General features: G+C 40.1%; 1 protein-coding gene across 7 annotated transcripts in view; it reads right to left on the bottom strand.

Annotated features, from left to right (window-relative positions):
* Window positions 1–651: 651 nt before the first annotated feature.
* The window catches only part of lrrc3b (leucine rich repeat containing 3B), a 59,522-nt gene continuing 39,546 nt past the window's right edge, over window positions 652–20,627 (bottom strand). For 3 of the 7 annotated variants that reach the window (XM_048618289.1, XM_020527565.2, XM_048618299.1), the window contains exons 2-3: window positions 9,476–9,575; window positions 652–4,339 (exon numbers count right to left, since the gene is read on the bottom strand). In XM_048618289.1, coding sequence (XP_048474246.1) covers window positions 3,394–4,173 — 780 coding nt within the window. In that variant the 5' untranslated portion in view covers window positions 4,174–4,339; window positions 9,476–9,575 and the 3' untranslated portion in view covers window positions 652–3,393. Of the gene's footprint in view, window positions 4,340–9,475; window positions 9,576–13,607; window positions 13,702–20,627 lie in introns of all 7 variants that reach the window. The other 4 variants (XM_048618283.1, XM_048618274.1, XM_048618314.1 and 1 more) reach the window with 2 other exon arrangements.

Genomic DNA, 20,627 nt, shown 5'->3' with positions numbered 1-20,627 from the left:
AGGGTTGACAGGGCTGTTTCGGCCTTTGTCTTTTCCAGTGTGTAGACCTGGCCGGTTTCATTTCTTTTGTTGACACTTTGTCACGATTGATACAACTGAGTGGCTAGCTAGGCCACTTCAGAGGGCAGTTGAGAGTCAACCACATTGCAGTAGGTCTGGAGTCACATGTAGGCCAGACTAGGTGAGAGTGGCAGATTTCCTTCCCTGAAGGACATCAATGAGCCAGATGGGTTTTTTGATAATGGGTAATGGTTTCATGGTCACCAGTGGATTCTAAATTTCAGATGTTTTAATTCCCATGTATTCTGAAGTCACCAGAATATTAGCTGAGTTTTTGAATTAATATTCTAGCAATAATACCAGTCGGCTATAGCTTCTCCTTATGATACATTTACAAATGTATCTAACATATCTACAGTTCCACCAAAGATCACTTTCCTTAATTCCACCCAGGTTGGTCATGATGAGGAAAATCACTTGAAATAACAATGTTGGAGGTAGTATTTTTAAAAAATGCTAATGTTGGGACTGATTTTACCATTCTAACTGATCACAGAGAATCTGCAGGCTCTTGTAAACAGTTTTATGCAAGGAGGAGGAAATAAATGATTAATCCAAAGCATGAAAATGGGAAGAAAGAAACAACAAGTGTCAAGTGTCTGGCATTTATTTTCTCCTGAAACTGAAATGTGCACATGACAAATATAGTTATGTTAGCTAGACAACATTAATAGCATGTTTCCAAATACAATTAATATAGATGTCAGTTAGATAGATAAGAAAAGACAGTTTCTTGCAGAAATCATGTAAGATTTAACGCATAAACAAGCAACACAGATTTCAGGCACTTAATAGGAGATCAGAATCATTCTGTGCTAGATTGTGCTTATTCTTAAGGTTAGTCACTTCTATTTTGAGAGCCAAAATGACCAGAATGCCCGTAAGTGGAGATCTATCAGCTATTTCTCCCCCCCGTCAACTCCATAATGACCAAGATCTATCACACGTTTTTACACTTACACTTTATAGTGGGTCCCATTTAGCAGAGTTTCCTATTATTTTTCTCAGCAATTTCTGTTCACAAATTTATCTTCTGAAGGAGCTGAAATCTCATTAGGATCCATGTGCTGAGTGTTATGTGGTACCTTGGTAAAGTTTTAACTTCCTGTGTGTTAACTGTGACAATGAGTTTTAACAGGTTAATGTTGCTTCAGATATGTCACAGAATCCAGAACAAGGGAATCGTCTGAAAATTAAAGTGAGGCCATTTAGGACTGAAATCTAGTTGCAATTTTTCATGTAAAGAATAGTTACAATTTGGAACTCTTTTCCCAAACACTTAGATAAATCAATTGAAATTCGATAGACCGGGATCAATAGCTATTTGTAAGGGTATCAAATGATTTAGAGGAAATATTAGTAAATGGAATGGAGTTACAAATCAGCCACGGTCAATTGTAATGTCGAATCAGGCCGAAGGGACTGAGTGACCTATATATTATTTCTACATCCCTATATTCAGGTAGGGACACTTTGCCAGACATATCTGTAAAGAGTGGACCGTACTTCCACTTGACATTGTTGCGTAAGTAAAACTCGGACCATCATATACAATCCTGGCTTCACTGCCATCAACTTATTTCATCTTAACCTATATTGGCAGGTGATACTAGAGAACTGAAATTGCCTGCTTGTAAAAAAGACTGACAGGCACAGGAACAAGGGATTCTAACACTGAAAGTACCAAGCTTGGACCGACTGAGAGATTCACATTTTCACAGTGTATGGCAGACTGTTAACATGTTCATGACATTTTTATGACTAATCAGATAGGTTCTGAATCCCTTTTGATAGATACTTCACATTCCCTTCCAATTCTGCCTAAATAGTGAACCAAAGTTTATTATAGGTTAGAGAATTGGTAGTTTTCTCGGTTATCAGAGCTTTACCCTTGCATGAAATGTGGTGATCCTCACCAGTTGCCTCAGTTAACCAGTTAAACCACCACGAGCTGCCTCTCTCTAATAAGAGAGCAGCCCAGTCTGGGCACATCCTCTGGCATAGTGGAGACTTTAGCCATAACTTTGTATTAATTAATACAGGTGGTGATACTGAGACCAATTGGAGATCTTTCTGTTGTGACTATCAACAGTTACCAGAAGGAGAACAGCAATCAGGCCCATGCTTAATCACTAACTGCGTAACGGTGAGGAATTGGGACCTAACACCTTTTTTAGCTACAGTCCCTGACCCCAACAATTCAACTTGTTATAGACATTCAGCAGCTGAAGCTGCAGATTTATTCTTACTTTTCTCTGCTGTTTGGTTTTATTATCCAATTGGAAATAAATATTTCCAATGACTAGTTTACCTAGACTTCACCTTCTCATCGCTATTTCTTTCTCTTTCATCTATATTCCCGTCCCCATGTGATCCTCATCAGGAGGCACCAGTCTCCTGCCCATGGTCTGTTCAGCTACAATTGAAAACAGGCACCACATTGAGTTCTGTATCCTATCCTAATTAACAAAATGATCAGAAGATACAGACAATCAGACATACCTTCAACAAGTAGAGGACAACGGCCCTAAAGCTCCTTAGCTCTGTCATTCTAAGATGTTTCTTTTGTCCTACTGCCAGCTTAGATCTAACAATAATATGATCTACATTCATTCTGTGAGATACATGCTGTGTTTGGGACATACACCTATGAGTAGTCAGATTGAGGGTAAATTTAGCAGTTACATAGACAGCCACTTGAACAGTTTTCCTTGTTTATATTTAACTTATTTTTCTAATCAACTTGTTCAGAGATATTATTACATACCTCCGGAGCAGGTGAGACTTGAACCCGGACCTCTTGGTCCAGGGGTAGGGACACTACCACTGCACCACAAGAGGGCTGTTTTACTTGAATAGTTTTCAAATTAATTGTTTATTATTATTTTCTAGCCTGTGCCACAATCTCAAAACATATGGGATGATGATTAATCAAAGTCTGTAAAAAAACATTCTTTCACCTTATTCTACCATGACCTGATTGTAGGTTTTAAATGACTGTCAGTGATATGGACAGCTCTTCACTATCATTTGTGCATCATTACTTTTCTAGACACAGGAATGCCACCTGAAGCTGAAAACGTCCTCAATTGCTTTATACCAGACTCATGATTTTCCTCCTTAGCAATATCTCCTACTAACTAACACCATTGCAGAAATGCTAAAAGAAGTTTTCATACATTTTTCACATACACCATGGATATCTGTCCATCTTGTAGCAGCTGAGCTCCACTACCTTCAGTTTCACTGCAGTTAAATGCTGCAAGTGGATCCAGTGAATGAAATATACACATAAAAAACTTTGTTTCAAAACCTTTTCTTCAGTAGAACATTTTACAGTACAGTACTAATGTCATCTGATTCCTCTGGCTTCCTTTGCTTGCTAGGGAGTGATTTTAAATATTCAAGATGCCTTCTTGCATCTTCTTGGTTCTGACGTACATAATATACCACGTATGAGATCACCATGGTGAACCAGCCAAACATAGTGACCAGCATGGCCACATCGGTTGTTTTTTTTGACAGATTACAGAGGTCTGCTTCATTTGCAGCACTGATCAAAGATTTCCCAGTATGTTCCTTCAAAGCTGCAGTCTCACAGATAATATTGCTGGCCACTTCATGGTTCGAGGGCATGCCATGCAGTGCCTGCTGGAGGCTGCAGTCACAGTGCCATGGGTTGTCGGAAAACTGGGCCCTGCCTTTGAGTTTGCTGAATGTGTCTTTATGTACACTTTTAATCTTGTTGTTTGAAAGATCAAGAGTCTGCAAGGTATCAGCCACACCTTTGAATGCTTGTTCTTCTATGGACTCAATAACATTTTTGGACAAATTAAGCACTTTGAGTTGGTGCAAGTCTTTAAAGATCTCATTGGGAACGGACCTTATTTGATTTGAGTCTAAGTAAAGTAAAGCAGTTTCTGGAGGAAGGTCTTTAGGAATCTCTTTAAGATTCGCATTGCTGCAGCTTACATTTAAGCTACTGACATGAGAACACATACAGCCTTTGGGACACATGCTGGCTGAGTGAAAGCACAGTACCAGAAACACTACACTCTGCAGCAGAAAACACATAGAGAGTGAGCGAGCAAGGAATAGGTCCATCAGCTTCATGCTGGGACGTCTGCATAATCACACGGCCTAGTCCTTCATCCAACAGCGTACATACAGCATATGGCAATAATTCTTTTCCTCTTCGGTAAGCAACTTAAACAAAGTGGTGAAGTTGTGCATGTTGTCCACATTTATATGTTGGTAATGATGTTCAAAAGTATTATACCTGAAAGAGAAATATACACATTTTATGCACAAATGCCTTGAATAGAAATATAATGGACCAAACACTTGAATCCTTAGGACTGTAACTTTGAATAAATTCAATCACAACCAGTGTCATTGCTCCAATCTTCTGCTGAGACATGCTGTGTCATTGAGAAAACTACATAATAATGAGATGCCGAGAAAACATAATTGCTTCTCTTATATTCAGTGCATTCCACATAATTATTTTGATTGTAATTTTAAGATGAATTATTTTCCATCGAGATGTAAATTAGAAAGACTACATATCTGCACGTAAAAAATGTGACAACTTAATTTTCATAAAGTTTTGCTTCATCAGAAATCTTATTGGTTCTGCTTTCTATTTTAAAGTTCCATCTTTTATTTTTCCCAAATACTACATTTTAATCTTTCTGTTCTTGATTTAAATCTTCTTTATTGATTTTATGTTTACAAGGTTTTTATCGTAAGTACAAGGTCTATTTCAATTTTGGATTAGGAGGATTGTATTTCAATCCCGTTTATCTTTAGTAGTGACCCACTGTAAGAAAAAAAACTACTGCAAAACAGATACAATGAAAAGATATAATTAAAACTCAGAGCAATGGTAAATAAATAAATCTCAAACAATAAAGATAAATTTTATAAATTTCACTACCAACTAACCACAAAGGGTTCCAAAACTATTCCAGAATGAGCAATGCTGTTTTCAAAGGTTGAACCCTTTGCACTTCCAACACACTGCTTTCAAAATTCGAACTTACAAATATTTCCGTGGCCTAACTTTATTTATCCCCAACAACCTCTTGGAGTTCCCTCTCCCAGCTGCACAGTCAGCTCCTCTGTCATGTGTTCACTTCTCATCTCACCCTCCCTCCTCTTTACATTCATGGCATATCCTGCAGGCAGCATGTCTCTGCTATCTGGGATAACACAGTGTGGGGCTGGATGAACACAACAGGCCAGGCAGCATCAGAGCAGCAAGAAAGTTGACGTTTCTGGTCAGGACCATTCTTTTTCTGCTCTCTGGGATTTTCTTTCTAAACTCGCCTGCCGTTCTTCATGTGCTGCCAACTTTGAAAGCTGCCTCAAACCCTACCCTTCAGCCACATCTCTGATTGCCTCCCCTTGATCTTCTAAATCTTACCTGGTGCTGATTTCCTCCAGTGAAGCATGTTGAGAAATTTAGCTGTATTAAAAGGCGTGACACAATGCACTTTGTATTATGAGAAAGGATTTCCAGTCCCCCTAACTCCTAGAAAAGATCTCTCTTTTGAGAAGTACTCTGAAGCAAATGGAATTGAACTAGACTAGCCTGAGTGAAACAGAACCAGTCATCCAAAATTAAATGCAATCAAATCAGAAGTTACACTATGTGCAGCGACCACTCACTTCTGAGGGATGATCTACTCTGGTAAATTAATTCTATCTCCATGATTAAGTTGGAGAAATGAGAAAGCAGAGGGGAAAGGGGAAGCCAACAGAGAAAAGAGGATAATAAAAGAAATACCAAAAAGACCATACCTTAACCACCACCATCTACTCTGCGCCACCACCCTGTACATTGCATTCAAAACCCTTGACTTATATGTGACATACTAAAAAAGAGTTGTTATCAAATAAAGACAGACTTATGTTGCCAACATGGGTAAAAATACCAAGCACTCTGGACAAAGCTGGTGAGCCTGAGGCACATTTAATATAATAACGCAGCATTAACACAGATGCTGCTAAGTTCAAGATGGATTGAGAGCTGAATATTTCTGGCTACAAAATATCCTGGAGAACAGAATAAGAAAGGAAGTTGATGGATCGTGGAGAAGGAATGGTAGTATTTATCAAATTCTTTACAACAGCTTTGAAACATAAACATGATAAAAGGCAACATGAAACATTGAAATATACGCTCAAAGCTAAGGAACAATCTGTAGATTGATGAAGAGTGAAAGGAGACAGACAGAGGAAGATAAATGTAAAATACAAAGGACTGCATGAAAATAAAATGGAACAAAATGGCTGAGTTCAATTATCAAAAACAAACTAGAGTAAAAACAATGTACTTTCGAAGGAAAAGGGACAATTTTGCATTTTGTCCAAAGTCACAATTCTGTCTGCACTGATTCTTTGCTGGGCCAATCAAAAGCCATATCAACTACTTTGTTCTCTCTCCAGAGGCCCACATCTTCTCCAACTTCAAATTCTCTTGGTCTCTGTTCTCAACACTCATCTTGCAAAGAATGTAATGCCACAATCAGGAGTAAAACTGAACTTTCTGGACAATAATAATCCAGTAAATAGCAGTCAATATAATAATAATTCCACTATTCTGTCAAACACACACTTTTCCGCACTTCAAAAAATTAACTTTTTTCTTAGAATACACAATAGTTTCAACTTCTTAGCACAAACTTCATGCTGCACCTACTCTCCGTATAAAGGAATTATGTTCATTTCTAATTTTAAATTTTAATGATTATTTTATGAGTATAACCCAAGCACTTATTTCTCACCAGAGGAGCTCTGCTTGAGACAGAAATGTTGGCATGGGAACATGGTGGTGTGTTGAAGTGGCAGGCAACTGGAAGTTCAGAGTCATTTTTACAGACAGAATGTGGATGTTCTGCAAAGCTATAGAATAGAATAGAATATCCTTTATTGTCACTTGTACTCCAGTAGAGAAGTACAGGAGTACAGTGAAAAGTTTTTACAATGGCCCATCTTAGGTACATGTACCTAGGTACAAATCTTACAGAATAATGTTGCTATACAAGAGGATTAAAAGGTAAGAATTTACATGACAGTCCGGTAAGCGTATCAAACAGCAGCAGCTCAGCACGTGGTGCCAGGCCCAAATCCAACAACTGTCCCGCATCACACCAGCCTCCAGTCCGCTCCTCACCGGCACTCAGCAGCAACAAGGTAAGTCACGCTGTACCCAGATTCGCCTCCCTCACGCACTCTGGGACTTGGGATTCTCCACACGGCATTACCAGGGCTCGCAGCCCACACTGTACCGGCTCGTTCCCCACACACTGTACCGGCTCGTTCCCCACACACTGTACCGGCTCGTACCTCACACTCGTCCAAGGCTCGCAGTCCACTCCACGTTCCGGGGCCCACAGCTCCCAGTCCACATTTTGTTGCCCCAATGGAGAGGAGACCACATTGTTGGCAGTGAATACAGTCAACTAGGTTGAGTTAAGTGCAGCTAAATTTCTGAGGATAGGCTGGCCACTGATATCCACTTCAAACCCACCAACTCCCACAGTTACCTGGACTACACATTCTCACACCCTGCTTCCTGATGGGACTCTATCCCAATCTCCCAGTTTCTCTGTCTCTGTCATATCTGTTCTAACTATGACACCTTCCATACAGGAGCCTCAGAAATGTCCACCTGCTTTCCTCAACTGAAGATCCCCCCTCACAGTGTTGACAGGGCCGTTAGCTGTGTCTGACCTATCTCCTGCACTTCTACCCTCTCCTCCCTTCCACATCAATGATAGGGTCCCTCTGGTCCTCACTGTCCACCCCACCAGTCCCTGCCTCCAAACGCTCATTAGCTATTTCCATCACCTTTAATGGGATGCCACCACCAGACACATATTCCCCTCCCCTCCCTTGTCAACATTCTGCAGGGACCATTCCTTCCAGGACACCTGGGTCCACTTCTCCTCCATTCCCAACGTCTTCTCACATCCCCATTGTACCTTCCCATCCAACTGCAGAAGGTGGAACACTTGGCCATTTACTTCCTCCCTCTTCACTCCTAAGTCCCCAGACATGCCTTCCAGGTGAAATGGCACTTTACCTCCTCTTCAGTCAATCTAGTTTCCTGTATTTGCTGCTCACAATGTGGTCTCCTCTACAATGGGAAGACAAAGCACAGATTGGGTGACCATTTTGGCAAATACTTACACTCTGTCCACAAAAATGACTCCAAGCTTCCAGTTGCCTGTCACTTCAACATACCTCCGTTTTCTCACGCCAACATTTCTGTCGCAGGCCTGCAGCAGTGTTCATGAGTCTCAGCACAAGGTGGAAAAACAACAACTATTTTCCACCTGGGGACCCTGCAGCCTCTATGACTCAACATCAAGTTCAATAACTTTAGATCCTGATTCCATCCCTCCATGTTCTCTACCCCACGCCCACACTCAGTCCAGTCATGACATGGGTTGCTTTTAGCACAGTCACACATTCTCAGGTACTTCTAGGCCCATTATCACATTATATTGGTTGCATTCAGCACAGCTCACACCCATTTTTCTCACTCTTAGCTATTATTATCACTTATTCAGCTTTCTCTGCCCTGCCTGCTATCCGCAATCTACTGGTTACCTACCCCTTTCATATCTCTCTCTCTGGATTCTGTCTCCATCTATTCACCCACCTCTCTTCACACACCCACTTTGGTTTCAGCATAATTACCAACAGTTCTGACAAGGAGTCACTGGACTTGAAACATTATCTCTCCTTTCTTCTTACAGATGCTGCCAGATCTGCTGAGTTTCTCCGGGAATTTCTTTTTTTGTTTAAGATCTGGAACTTGTTGACTGAGAGCTTAGCAGAGGGAGATGACTTTCAAAAGGTAATTTAATGTTTGTCTAAAGACAAAATAATTTACAGTACATACAAAGGAAAGGGCAAGGGAATTAGCAGGTCCACATGACAGGCCAAATGATCTTCTTCTGTTCTGTAACTATTCTGTAATTCTATCTACTCTGTAGTTAGAACATAGAACAGTACAGCACAGTACAGGCCCTTCGGCCCACAATGTTGTGCCTAACTTTTACCCTAAACCTAAGGTCTATTTAACCTCCACCCCTACCTTACACTATCATCCATATGCCTAACTAATTGCTGCTTACATGCCCCTAATGAGGCCGACTCCACTACCCTCTCTGGCAATGCATTCCACGCCCCTACCACTCTGTGAGTAAAGAACCTATCTCTGATGTCTCCCCTATATCTACCTTCACTTACTTTAAAACTATGCCCCCTCGTAATAGCTACCTCCACCCTAGGAAAAAGTCTCTGGCTGTCCACTCTATCTATACCTCTGATCATGTTCTATGAAACAATTTGTATATTTAAAGTGCATTAGGAAAAGTATATCTAGAACTTTACTAACCTTCTATCTGAACTCATTCATCTTCCGAGGCTGTGTGCCATCAGGCTCTGATGAATTTACTTTGGATATTCCACTACTTCATTTCAGAAGCATTGCAACTCTGTTCAACGAAGAAAAATATAAACTGTGTAACTACAAATCAGTCAGTCTAAAATTAGTGGTAAATCAGTTTCTATATGTCATAGTACAGATTAAAATGAATATATCCTTAGAAAGACAGGATTTACCAAGGATAACAACATGGACTTGTAAAAGGCAAATCATGCCTCTCAAACTAAATAAGAGTTCTTTGAAGGAATGTGATAATAAGTAAAATGCATTGGATATTAGGTTTCTTTTCAAAAGGCATTTGTAATCTGGCATAAGGGGGTTTACTGATCAATTTACAGCAAATATTAAAGGAAGAATAGGGTTATAGCTAAAGAATATAGAATGGACAGTAGTGGTCACTGAATCTTTTTACAGACTGGAAGGATTTTAAGAGTAAATTCCCTTAGGGTTAGGATCATTGCTTTTTCCAATATTCCAATATAGAAGGATGATCAAATCTCAGGTTTTCAGGGCATAATATTATAATTTGAAAACTACACAGAAGTAGAGAGCATGGGTTTCTGTAAATAGCTTTGGGAGAATATAGATACGTGAGCAGATGGGATAGATGGACATGAGCTGAATGTTTTGTCGTGAGTTGTAAGGTGATACGTTATGACAGGAAAAGTAAGGTGAAGAAATCAGTGTCATAAAATGGAGGTTGCCACCCTCCCTTCTGTGAACTAAAACCGACACCCAAAGAGGAGGAGCTTGCTCTATAATCTGTAAAAGGATTGTGAGAAGTAACCTGCTGTTCAGCAACTTCTAGCGGTTAAATAAAATAAATCCCTGACACTCACTTTAAAATCTACAAGTAACAATTTATTTATCTAACTCTAACAGTGAACAAATAACTGAACTGTTAACAAGCCAAATAAATCCCTCCTAACTACGAACTATTCCTGAATAAAGTAAGATTCTAATGGTATGCTGTTCCAATAAATACAAATCCCACTTATATATATAAGGAATTAGTCTCTGGAAATTACAGCCAAGTTACATATTTTCCAGAATGTTCTGTGCCTTCTCCGTCAATTCTTCTGTCAGGAATATTAACTAGTTATGCCGTTGGTACCATTGTTATTTAGATGGTGCTTTCTCTAAGACATACAGGAGGCTGTGACAGCTGGTGATTCTCTCTTGACAGCTTAGGGCCGTTAGCTCTGGCAGATGGCAGCTCACTTTGGGCTCAGTGTCCAACTCCCCTTCTTTTTATACCCTTGATGACATATCAATATTTCTTACGATAGGATTGGTCTTATGTTGTCAAAACCATCTGACTTAAATTTAATAGGCTTTTGGTATCTAAGTACCGGGTTCAAATTGATTGGCTAAATTCAAATGCCTGTTGTTTTGGTAAAAACTTCTGCTTGGGCTGCTGACTGTACAGTCTTTCGATACAAATATTTCAATTTCAGTGCTCTCTGTTTACTTGCACGCTTTCAAGCTGCTACTCACAGATATCCATTTTCCAGCTCGAAGCACAGGAAAAGCACATAATCTGATAAAGGGACCACACAATGCTTTACCCCCAACACTTTATAAACACCAGATTCTAACTTCCTGTTTCCCAATCCACAAGTACTCTACCCGAACTTTACAACAAAACATAAACAGTAAAGCCTGAAGAAAAGGTAAACAAAGAAGTCAAATTCTTCCCCACGCTCCCGTATTAATCTCTTTGTCCTTGGTCTCCTGGAGTGTTCCAATGAATCTAGATGTAAGTGTGAGGAACAGCATGTTAACTTTCAACTACGCACTTCATAGCATTCCAGATGCAATACTGAATTAAACAATTTCAGATAGTAATTTCCACCACTTTGTTTCTTCTCTCTTCCCTCAGTTTTTTTTCTTTCAATGGCAAGTATACACACTGACCATGACCCATCTTTTGTTTCTTGTCTCATTACTACTGTCATTTATCTTCTACTATCAACCTTGATGACGTTCACTTGAATCAAGCTGGGACCAGGGTCTGAATGAATTGGATGACTAAGATTTAGAGTGTTTTAACCTAAGTAGTGGAAAGGAGGTTTTACATGAGGGGAATGGAACACAGCAATCGTACTGAGAAGCAATATGGGTAATGGTAATTACAGAGTACCAGCAAATATGGTCAGATTAGGAAATATGCAGAATTAAAGAATGAAAGTTTCCTTATTGAAATCAATGACAAAAGCCAAAATATACAATTATGATATGACAGCCATTACGGAAATATATTTTCAAGGTTGGGAATTGAAAATACAAGGTATTTGACATTTTGAAAGGAAATGAATGAAGGAAAGGAGATGGAGTAGCTCTTTATGAAAAGAATGAGGTCAGTACAGGAGCAGGAAAGGTTATAGGCTTGGAAGATCAAGACGCAGGGCTGAATATTATCATTTTATTTTTATTGAATTTCATGGAAGATTTCTCCCCACAAGACCCCTGTGCCCCCAAACAAGCACTGTCATTCTGGAGCTGCCCTGCAAGGTTCATAACATTAGCCCTGGATATTGTACATAAAGTGGAATTGGTGCGCTGCATTGTGGACAGGGATCTGGAAGTCCTGATGAATGGAACGGGTGGTGCAGAAGAAGGACATCCTCTATTCCCAAGACTGCCAATGACGACCATGGCTTCACACCCTGCCAGCCTGGTCCAAAGTTGCCACCTAGGTCAGTGTAGTATCAACCATCTGGAGGAACACCCAGTACTGTAGAAAGAAGGTCAATGACTTTCTCCAGCTGCCAAGATAATTCACACTCTGACTCTCCAGCTACCTTCCACTAAGGGTCATGCTTTACCACTCGCACCCCAACTCCTAAAACTTACCAACCTGCACGGTTTCTGCACTACCTACTCACTCACTCGGAGCACCTCACCAACTTCCCCCGACTTGTACCAGCTCTAACAGCAGTGCCATCCACTTTCACCTCCCTCAATCCCTCCCTTTGTCTCACTGCAGGGGAAAATGACCCACAATTGGGTGGAAGAGCCAGGATGGATGGTGGAGTATCTGACATTCAGCTCCTCACCCTTTGTGAAGAGAGGATCTGGGCCCTCATTGGTGAGGTCTGGGACTGCTACCTGCAAAGACAGAAACATCCATGGCCCCAGCAACCAAGTAAGAAGCTGCTGTGTTCCCTTCTGAGTCTCTTACTGTAACTGTATATTTAACACACTGGAACAACTACCCCTTGTTCATGACACATTCTCTCTGAATCTCTTGCATTAGCAGGGTCACTACAGTCAACAGGATGGCCCCACAGGATAACCCCTTCTCCACATCTGAGGAAGACAGCACAGATGACTCAGAGGAAGCATTCTGCACCCTTCACCTGCTCTTATCCTGACACCTCGATGGGTATTTTAGCTAAATCAGTGTTGGAAACACCTGCAGCTGGCAATCAGAGGACTGGCAGATACATGATGTCGGTGTGAGATTGATGGTATCAATCATGCTGCTATGCTGCAACATGTAACCCTTTGACTGATGGCTATGACAAGCTGCCTGACTGCCTTTGTGTCTGCATGTAACAGAACTACTGTGAGCCTTTCAGCTCTGGTTGAGGGGGAAAAAGCACAAAAAGACAGGGATGCTGTGAGCAAATGAGTAGGCATCAACTCAGTTAGAGCTGAGAACAAGTGAGGATCCCTAAGATGCAACCTGGTATAAACTATGAACTGGGTCCCTGAGGGCAATAAATCCTTGCAGCAGTAAAGTGAGCCTTTTAAATAATGGAGCACTGAGTTCCAAAATGATACTGTTGCTGACAAATCAATATTACACACTGATTTAGGGCATGATGTGCCGCTTCTAAATACATCCAGCAGATTTTAGGTGAATTCCCTCAACAAGGTGCTGTCTACTGCGAATCTTTGGAGAAAAGTGTGTGTGTATGTGCGTGTGATTGTATGCGTGCACGTGATAGTGTTTGTGTGTGTGTGTGCACGCACGTGTATGAGCGTGTGTGTACGCAATGACGCCATTATATCCCACATATAACTACTGTGACTGAGCCTAACTTAGCACACGCTGTTTATCTGCACTGCTTACTTTTGTCACGTCTTCCTCCAATCATGGCATATTGAACCTTTCAAGATTTGGTTACATAGTTAGACCCTCCATTTTTTGATGATTGATAACCTTCCTGTTAATAATTACACAATAACATATTTACGCAATCATCAGATCAGCTGACAAAGACACATAAACACAGAGATACGAACAGATAAACAGATATACACAGACATATGCCTATACACACAGTCAGACACACACGCACACACACAACAGACACAACTGTCCATTCTCATCATACATATGCACAGAAATATACATAACCTACACAAGATTGGCACTTCCAATATTTCCTCTCATGACGATCCACAACAGTCAGATTGCGCTGATGTTTTGCAATTAGGCCTTTTCTAGACATGTGTCCTGGTTGCATGGGAAAAATTCTATCCTTTATAAAACACGGGATATGTTATTTCAAAGAAAGTGATTCTTAAATTTTTATTAACTAATGGAGCAAATCAAATACTGAATAGCATACATACTCATGTGTGTTGAGTTTCTGGAACCAAATCTTTAGCCAAAAAGTACTGGGTTGACACATACGTGAATAATATTTGAGGGGTGAAATCCACCTTATCTCATCATCTCGCTATCTCACTACTTGCAGTGATACATCAGCACAGCTGCACGTCAGAAACTGCTTCCAATAACCGTGCCCCAAAACCAAGACAAAAGGAGCCAAAACGTGTTTTAAGTATTGTTTTTCTTTTTCCAAAATAATACCTTCCTGACACAGACATTGTACACCATGTTTATCCAATGGTTGAATACGGCTGGTTAGACCATAGGGAAACACAGTAATATTACATTTTGCAATCTATCTCAAGCAACATCATCAACGATATATGATTTGAACAGGTCCCAGATAGGAAGACCTTTTCCTGACTTAATCCTCCTAATTGGAAACTCTGAACTTTCCTTGGCCATTACTTTTAAGTCACCTTCATCCATCCATTTCTTTTGGGAATTGCTTTTCTCAGAGGACATCACTATTGGCACAAGCTTTGTTCTGCCAGACATATGCAACTCTATTTTCATGACCAGTTTTCCTCATTATCATTGTTTTCACTCCAGCCATGCTCATTGACTGGCTGGTATGTCAAAGTTTACAGGGTTCTCATTCATGTTCCCAATACAGGTCAATCTGTATCAATTTTTCTGCCAGTATTATTATGAACTGCTGACATGTGATAAATATCAAGTTCTGCCTGGACTGTGTGAAATCTTGGAGAACTCCAATGCCAACATCTCTATGACAGTCAGATATTTTCAAACTGCTGCTGGTGTGGGGAGGGAACGAAGAATCCACTCATCTCCGATTAGTTGCTCATTAAGCTCCCTTCGGAACTTTTGACAGACCAGAGATCAGCACTGCAAATCTTAATAGTGATTTCTGCAAGATTGAGAAACCTGGCACAAGCTAATGCCCCACCAGAAGAATTTGGCACTATTCTGTGCTCTAACATTTGTCTGTACTCATTTGCATGATCTGCATTCTGCAGTGTTCATTCAGTTATCCTTCGACAACTAACAATGATCTATGGAAGTGAATTACTCTGAAATGAAATCACACATTGCACAAACTATAACAATTACAAACACTTATGGTACTCTGCAGCATTCAAGTGAAATCATCTGAAATCAGCTGTCAAGGAATCAAGCTGAAACAAAAGCACTATAAGGCATTCCTCAGTCGAGAAGCGATCAAGAAATTCTTCAAGCTAGAGATCACAAAGTTCCAGGATATTGCTAAGTTCCAGCTGCACTGGCATGAAGTGTGCAATTGCTTACCATAAACAAATCACAACTGTGATCAAGATGGTGTTATTAGTATTAGTTATTGTAATGACTGTAAAGAACTACTGTTATGATGGGACATAGAGCTGAACCTTATATTTTTTGGCTAAGTGGCAGTTTTGATGATTTTCATGGGGGGTTTCTCTCTACAAAGCCTAGCAAGTTTTCTACCTACCTACCACATCCCATGGGGCCTCTCTCGTCCGATTCCAGACCATCCGCCTACCCCTGAACAACTTGCATTTATTTCTTTTTTAATTAAATAGCATAAATGAATTATTAGTTAATGATAAAACCAAAAGTATGGATATTTTCAAAAAAAATAAGAAGTGCACAAGTTCTCAAAGGTTAGTGGTAAATCAATAAAACGGGTAGAATTTAAAAATAGCAAAGAATGACTAAAAGACTTATGAGCAAGAAATTAAATTATAAGACAAAGCCAACCAGGAATATCAGAAAGGATTGGTAAGAATTTCTACAACTACTTAAAAAGGAAAAAAACAACCAATGTGAAAATGAGGAATGAATAATGGAAAATAAGGTAATGCTGAGTAATTTCCAGCATTTTCCATTTTATAATGAGTTACAGTAGTTTTTTCCAGTGTGTTTTTTTTTATATTCAGATAAAGATGAACAAAAGGAGCTACAAACGTGTTATAGTGAGGGTAAAGGAGAAGGTTGGAATCAATAGAAAACAATAAATGAAAATGACAGCATGAAACATAAGCAGAGCTAACAGTTCCCAAGCCTCCATTCCCAAATGCAGGAATGAGAAGAAATGGTTAAATGAGAAGGGGTTAACTTGTGAAAGTAGAGTGTTGATGTAATCATTATTGGCTCCTTTGGCTGTCATGCAGTGCTTTTATTACATTTGCAGTTTTTGCTTCAATGAGATTTCACATTCTGTGAACATATATTTGTCATTTCATAGATTGTTAGCAGGAGTTTTGAATTGCTTTCCAGGTATTAAAAAGAATATTCAAAAAGACTGAAAAGTTCCTGTTAAAATATGGAGACCACAAAATTCGGCCTAATGACGCTCATAAATTTGCTGCTGCGGGTTTTGTTTCAAATCCAGAATAACATCTGCACCATACTTGCACTCTTCTGGTGTGGGCTGCACTGGATGTGATTTTTAGTGCGTCAGCAGCATGTGCAGGGACAGTCACCGCACACAGTGATGTTAATCAACATCTAACACCTTTTGACACCAACTGGGCCATTTTCTATTTTAATATTCTGGCCACTGCCCTCTCTTAACCTCACACAGCTGAACAAGCATTTAGCAGCAGGAAATAAACCTACCCGCGCTATTTAAAAGGATCATCAACTACTTACAGATTAGTTGTTGAATGATTCCTCCTGACTTCTGCTGCATTTGTAGGAGTGTTTGGTGGGTTATATTGCTACTTAGAATTGGTGAGGTCTACAGGGAGTGGTGTTGCACAGAGAACTACACGGTTTCAGCATAACTGGAGAGTGTTCTGCCCCTTGTGTTCCTGCCAGCTCTCTGCCAGAGTACTCAGCTAGCTTCATTTCCCTGCCTCTTCCCTGCAAGTTCTCTCTCTCTGTGGATAATTATCAAATTTTATTTTAAAAGCTAAGCCAAGACTGAACCTGCATTCACCGCAGTTTCATTTCAGATCTGAACCACTTGCTGTGTAAAAAAATTCTCCTTATGTTTCTTTTGCTTCTTCTGCCAATTGCTTTAACTCAGTGGTTGTCTGTTTCTTGATCCAGTGGGAACAGTTTTTGCTCATTTACTCTGTCCAGAACTTTTGTAATTTTGAAAGTGTCCATCAAATTTACTCTCTCCAACAGCCCAAGCTCCTCCAATCTATCCATTCTTGTAACGGTTTCTGTATCGTCTCTAATCTGTTCACATTCTTCCTAAACTGAGATGTCCAGAGTTCAACACAATTTTCCATTTGAAGTTCGACCAGTGACTTAATAAACAGCATCACTTCATGTCTTTACAGCTTTATTAGGCACATTTTCAACCTGCCCTGTCACCTTCAACTGGTGCATATTGTAAAGACTGCATTTTTTTTTTAAACTTTATTCTTGATTGTAGACCAAAATGGCAAAAGGATTCTCTTAAAACCAAGGACTATGGAAGGGATTACTACACTTCTCAAAACAACTTATTCATTCTGAGTTGTGTTTACACTGCTACTTTGCAAGTAATGCAGGAGCAGAAATAAGACACCATCGCACCAGGGTGTGTGCTTGGAGGAAGATTCATCCAGCAACAGATTGTTGATTGGCTTGTGCAACTGTAACCAATTGTGGATGTAATAAGTTACCAGCTTGATGACAACTCTCCAAAAGGCTCCTGAGCAGGTGGACAATTGGGTATTTTCAACAGAGGAGGAAGAGCCTCCAGGAACAGCAGGTTCTGTGTTTCTATCATTGCTGTAGAAGTAACTGAAGCCTGCAAAAGGCCACTTATTTTTCCCTACCAATTTCTGTAAGCTGGTTCCTACAATCAATAACTAAGAGATTTTATAATGAGTGTGCCAATCACACTGTGCCTTTTGCAAAAAAAATTGAAAGAATATGGAGAAAGGGATCAGAGAACAGATGGTTTTGGGAAGCTAAAGGAACATCTTATTAATTTGATGCTACTGAACTGTTTTTGTCTAGTGTTTTCCCCTCCCCTTAAAACACTAATGTTTTTTAATATTTGTCTGTTAGTATGTGTGCAGGTGTCAGAATTTCAACTAGTTGAGTAGTTATAGTTGATAGTTATAGTTTTGTTTGCCTGTAATTAGAACTTAGCTAATTGTAGTAAGCAGTAATTCTTGTTAAGTACATGAACCCAGACAATGTTTTCTGTTAATATGATTTCATCAGTTGGGTAAACTGGGGTCTTTGAGTAGTTTGATTGTCATTACCTTTTGTGACAACCCAGGGAATAGTTGGACTTGAGTATCAGGCACTTTCCGAGGTGGGTTGGATAACATTAACCTCTAGGTCTATTCAGCAGCCAGCCACCTCAGCATTCCTTATGAATTTGGCAGCATCATCATCTTTGGTAAATTCAGTTCAAATATTCATTTGCTACCACAGCCATGCTCTTTGCCTCCGTATATAAACCCATTTTTGGTCCCCAACTGGCTTCACTTTTCCTTTTACCACCTTTCAACAATTTATAAGCTTATGGAAGGATTCCCTCTTATGTTAGTTCCTAGTCTCTCTTTATACTCTCTTTTTGCTTCTCTTATTCTTGGATCTTCCTCTGAACATTCGATTTACACTTGTATCATTAGCCCAAATCTGTCATACATGTCGTTTTCAGCTTCTTCTTCTTTTGTCTCTTTCACCATTGATGGAGATCTGGATTTGTTATTCTCACCGTTCAGCCCCATGGAAGCTAGGTTTAAGCTTTCGTTACGGTTTTGCCTGCAAATGGTTAACTCCAATTTATCTTGGTGCTCCCACAATTAATTATTTGTACTTTGGACTGCTTGTCCTTTTCCACATCTAATCTAAACCTTACGATACTATGATCACGGTCTCTTAAATATTCCCTCGCTGCGACTTGATCTACTTTATCCACGTCATTCACCAGAACCAGAAATACCCCCTTCCTTGTTGGACTGGAGTCTGGAAGATTCTCCTGAACATAGTTGAGAAACTCTTCCCTTCTCTGCCCTTTACAATGTTACTATTCTAGTCTGTAAGTATTACTATAACTACTGAATCATTTTGACTTTCCCTCTAATTTCTTTGCAAATTTGCTCCTCTATACATTTCCAACTCATTGGTGACCTACACAATAGATTCAGCTGTGTCATGGCACATTGATTCTTTTTTAGCTCTAACCAAAGAGGTTTTGTCCTTGATCCACCCAGCACATCCTTTCTCTCCAACACTGATATTTTCCTTAATAAATACTGCTGATGGCCTCAGTTCTGACCTTAAGAGTTCAGGGATTGCTCACAGACCTGGTGTTCTCAGTCCTGTCACCACCGCATGAATAGAATGATTCGAAGTGATACAGAGGAGGATGAGCTGGTCAAAAAGGCAAAGCTCAAAAGACAGAAGAGTTCTTAGGCCATATTCACCCTGGGTGCTCAAGGAACACATCTCCAACCTTAACCTCAGTGTGACACAGCACATGCAACATTTCTATTTCACTAGAGAGATGCTCATCAAAATCGACCATCCTTTAAAGGCAGAACTGCAACTTCAAAGCCGCCTGGGATCAGCACTGCCAGTGGCTTTGAATGTGACTGCAGCGTTGAACTTCTTTGCAATGAGCTCTTACCAGGCTGATACAGGTGACATCTTGCAGTTCACTCTTTAGTATTGTACTGGGGAGTTCATTGCCCTCAAAGTGCAAAGATGGGGAAAACATTGCATTTATCTTGCCAGAGAGCTGGCAGAGTGAGCACTTTCAGCATTCAAGGTATCATGTAGGTCATTAGCTGGTCTTGTTGACAGCAGTCAAAGTGCCTTCATCAGGCTGCTGTACCATGAACAGTTGAGACAGCACAAGAGACAAAAAAGAGTGGCCACACAGCGACAAGGGCTATCATCTGACCACCTGGCTCATGGCTCTGGTGCATAGTTAATATGAACGAATAAAGAACCATGGTTAATCCACTTCTTTCATGGAGTGTAGGCATCACTGACAAGGCCAGTGTTTATTGTCTATCGACTTGTTCTTGAGCTTAGTGGTTTTCTAAACCAGTTCAGAGCATAGTTAAGAGTCAAATACATTGATGTGGATCTGGAGTCACATGCAAGCCAGATGAGCAGGTTTCCTTCCCTAAAGGACATTAGTGAACCACGCGAGTTTTTACAAAAGTCAATGATAGCTGTCATGGTCACCACTGCCGAGGCTACCCTTCAATTCCACACTTTATTAACTGAATTTAAATTCCACCAGCATCCCCTGTTTGAACACATGTTCTTACAGCATTAGCCTAGACCTTTGAGTAACTGGACTGGTGATACTGCCACTATTTCTTCATCTCCTCCTGGTGTCAGAACAAAATGCCATGAAGCAGACGATTCAAGTATCTATGTAATGTTTCCTCTGCCTGAACTGTTCTGGAGAAGCCCTGCAGTATGTCCTTGCTTACTATGATCTGCCTGTACTGCTTGCAATCAAAACTTTTCACTGTATTTAGGTACACATGACTACAATAAATCAAATCAAATCAGTACTCAGTACAGCATGTGTCACAA

Source organism: Rhincodon typus, chromosome 2 (assembly GCF_021869965.1).
Source record: "Rhincodon typus isolate 14 chromosome 2, sRhiTyp1.1, whole genome shotgun sequence".
In the NCBI taxonomy this organism is placed as follows: domain Eukaryota; kingdom Metazoa; phylum Chordata; class Chondrichthyes; order Orectolobiformes; family Rhincodontidae; genus Rhincodon; species Rhincodon typus.
Note: the sequence above shows the minus strand (reverse complement) of the source record. Positions and strands in the feature narration are given on the sequence as shown.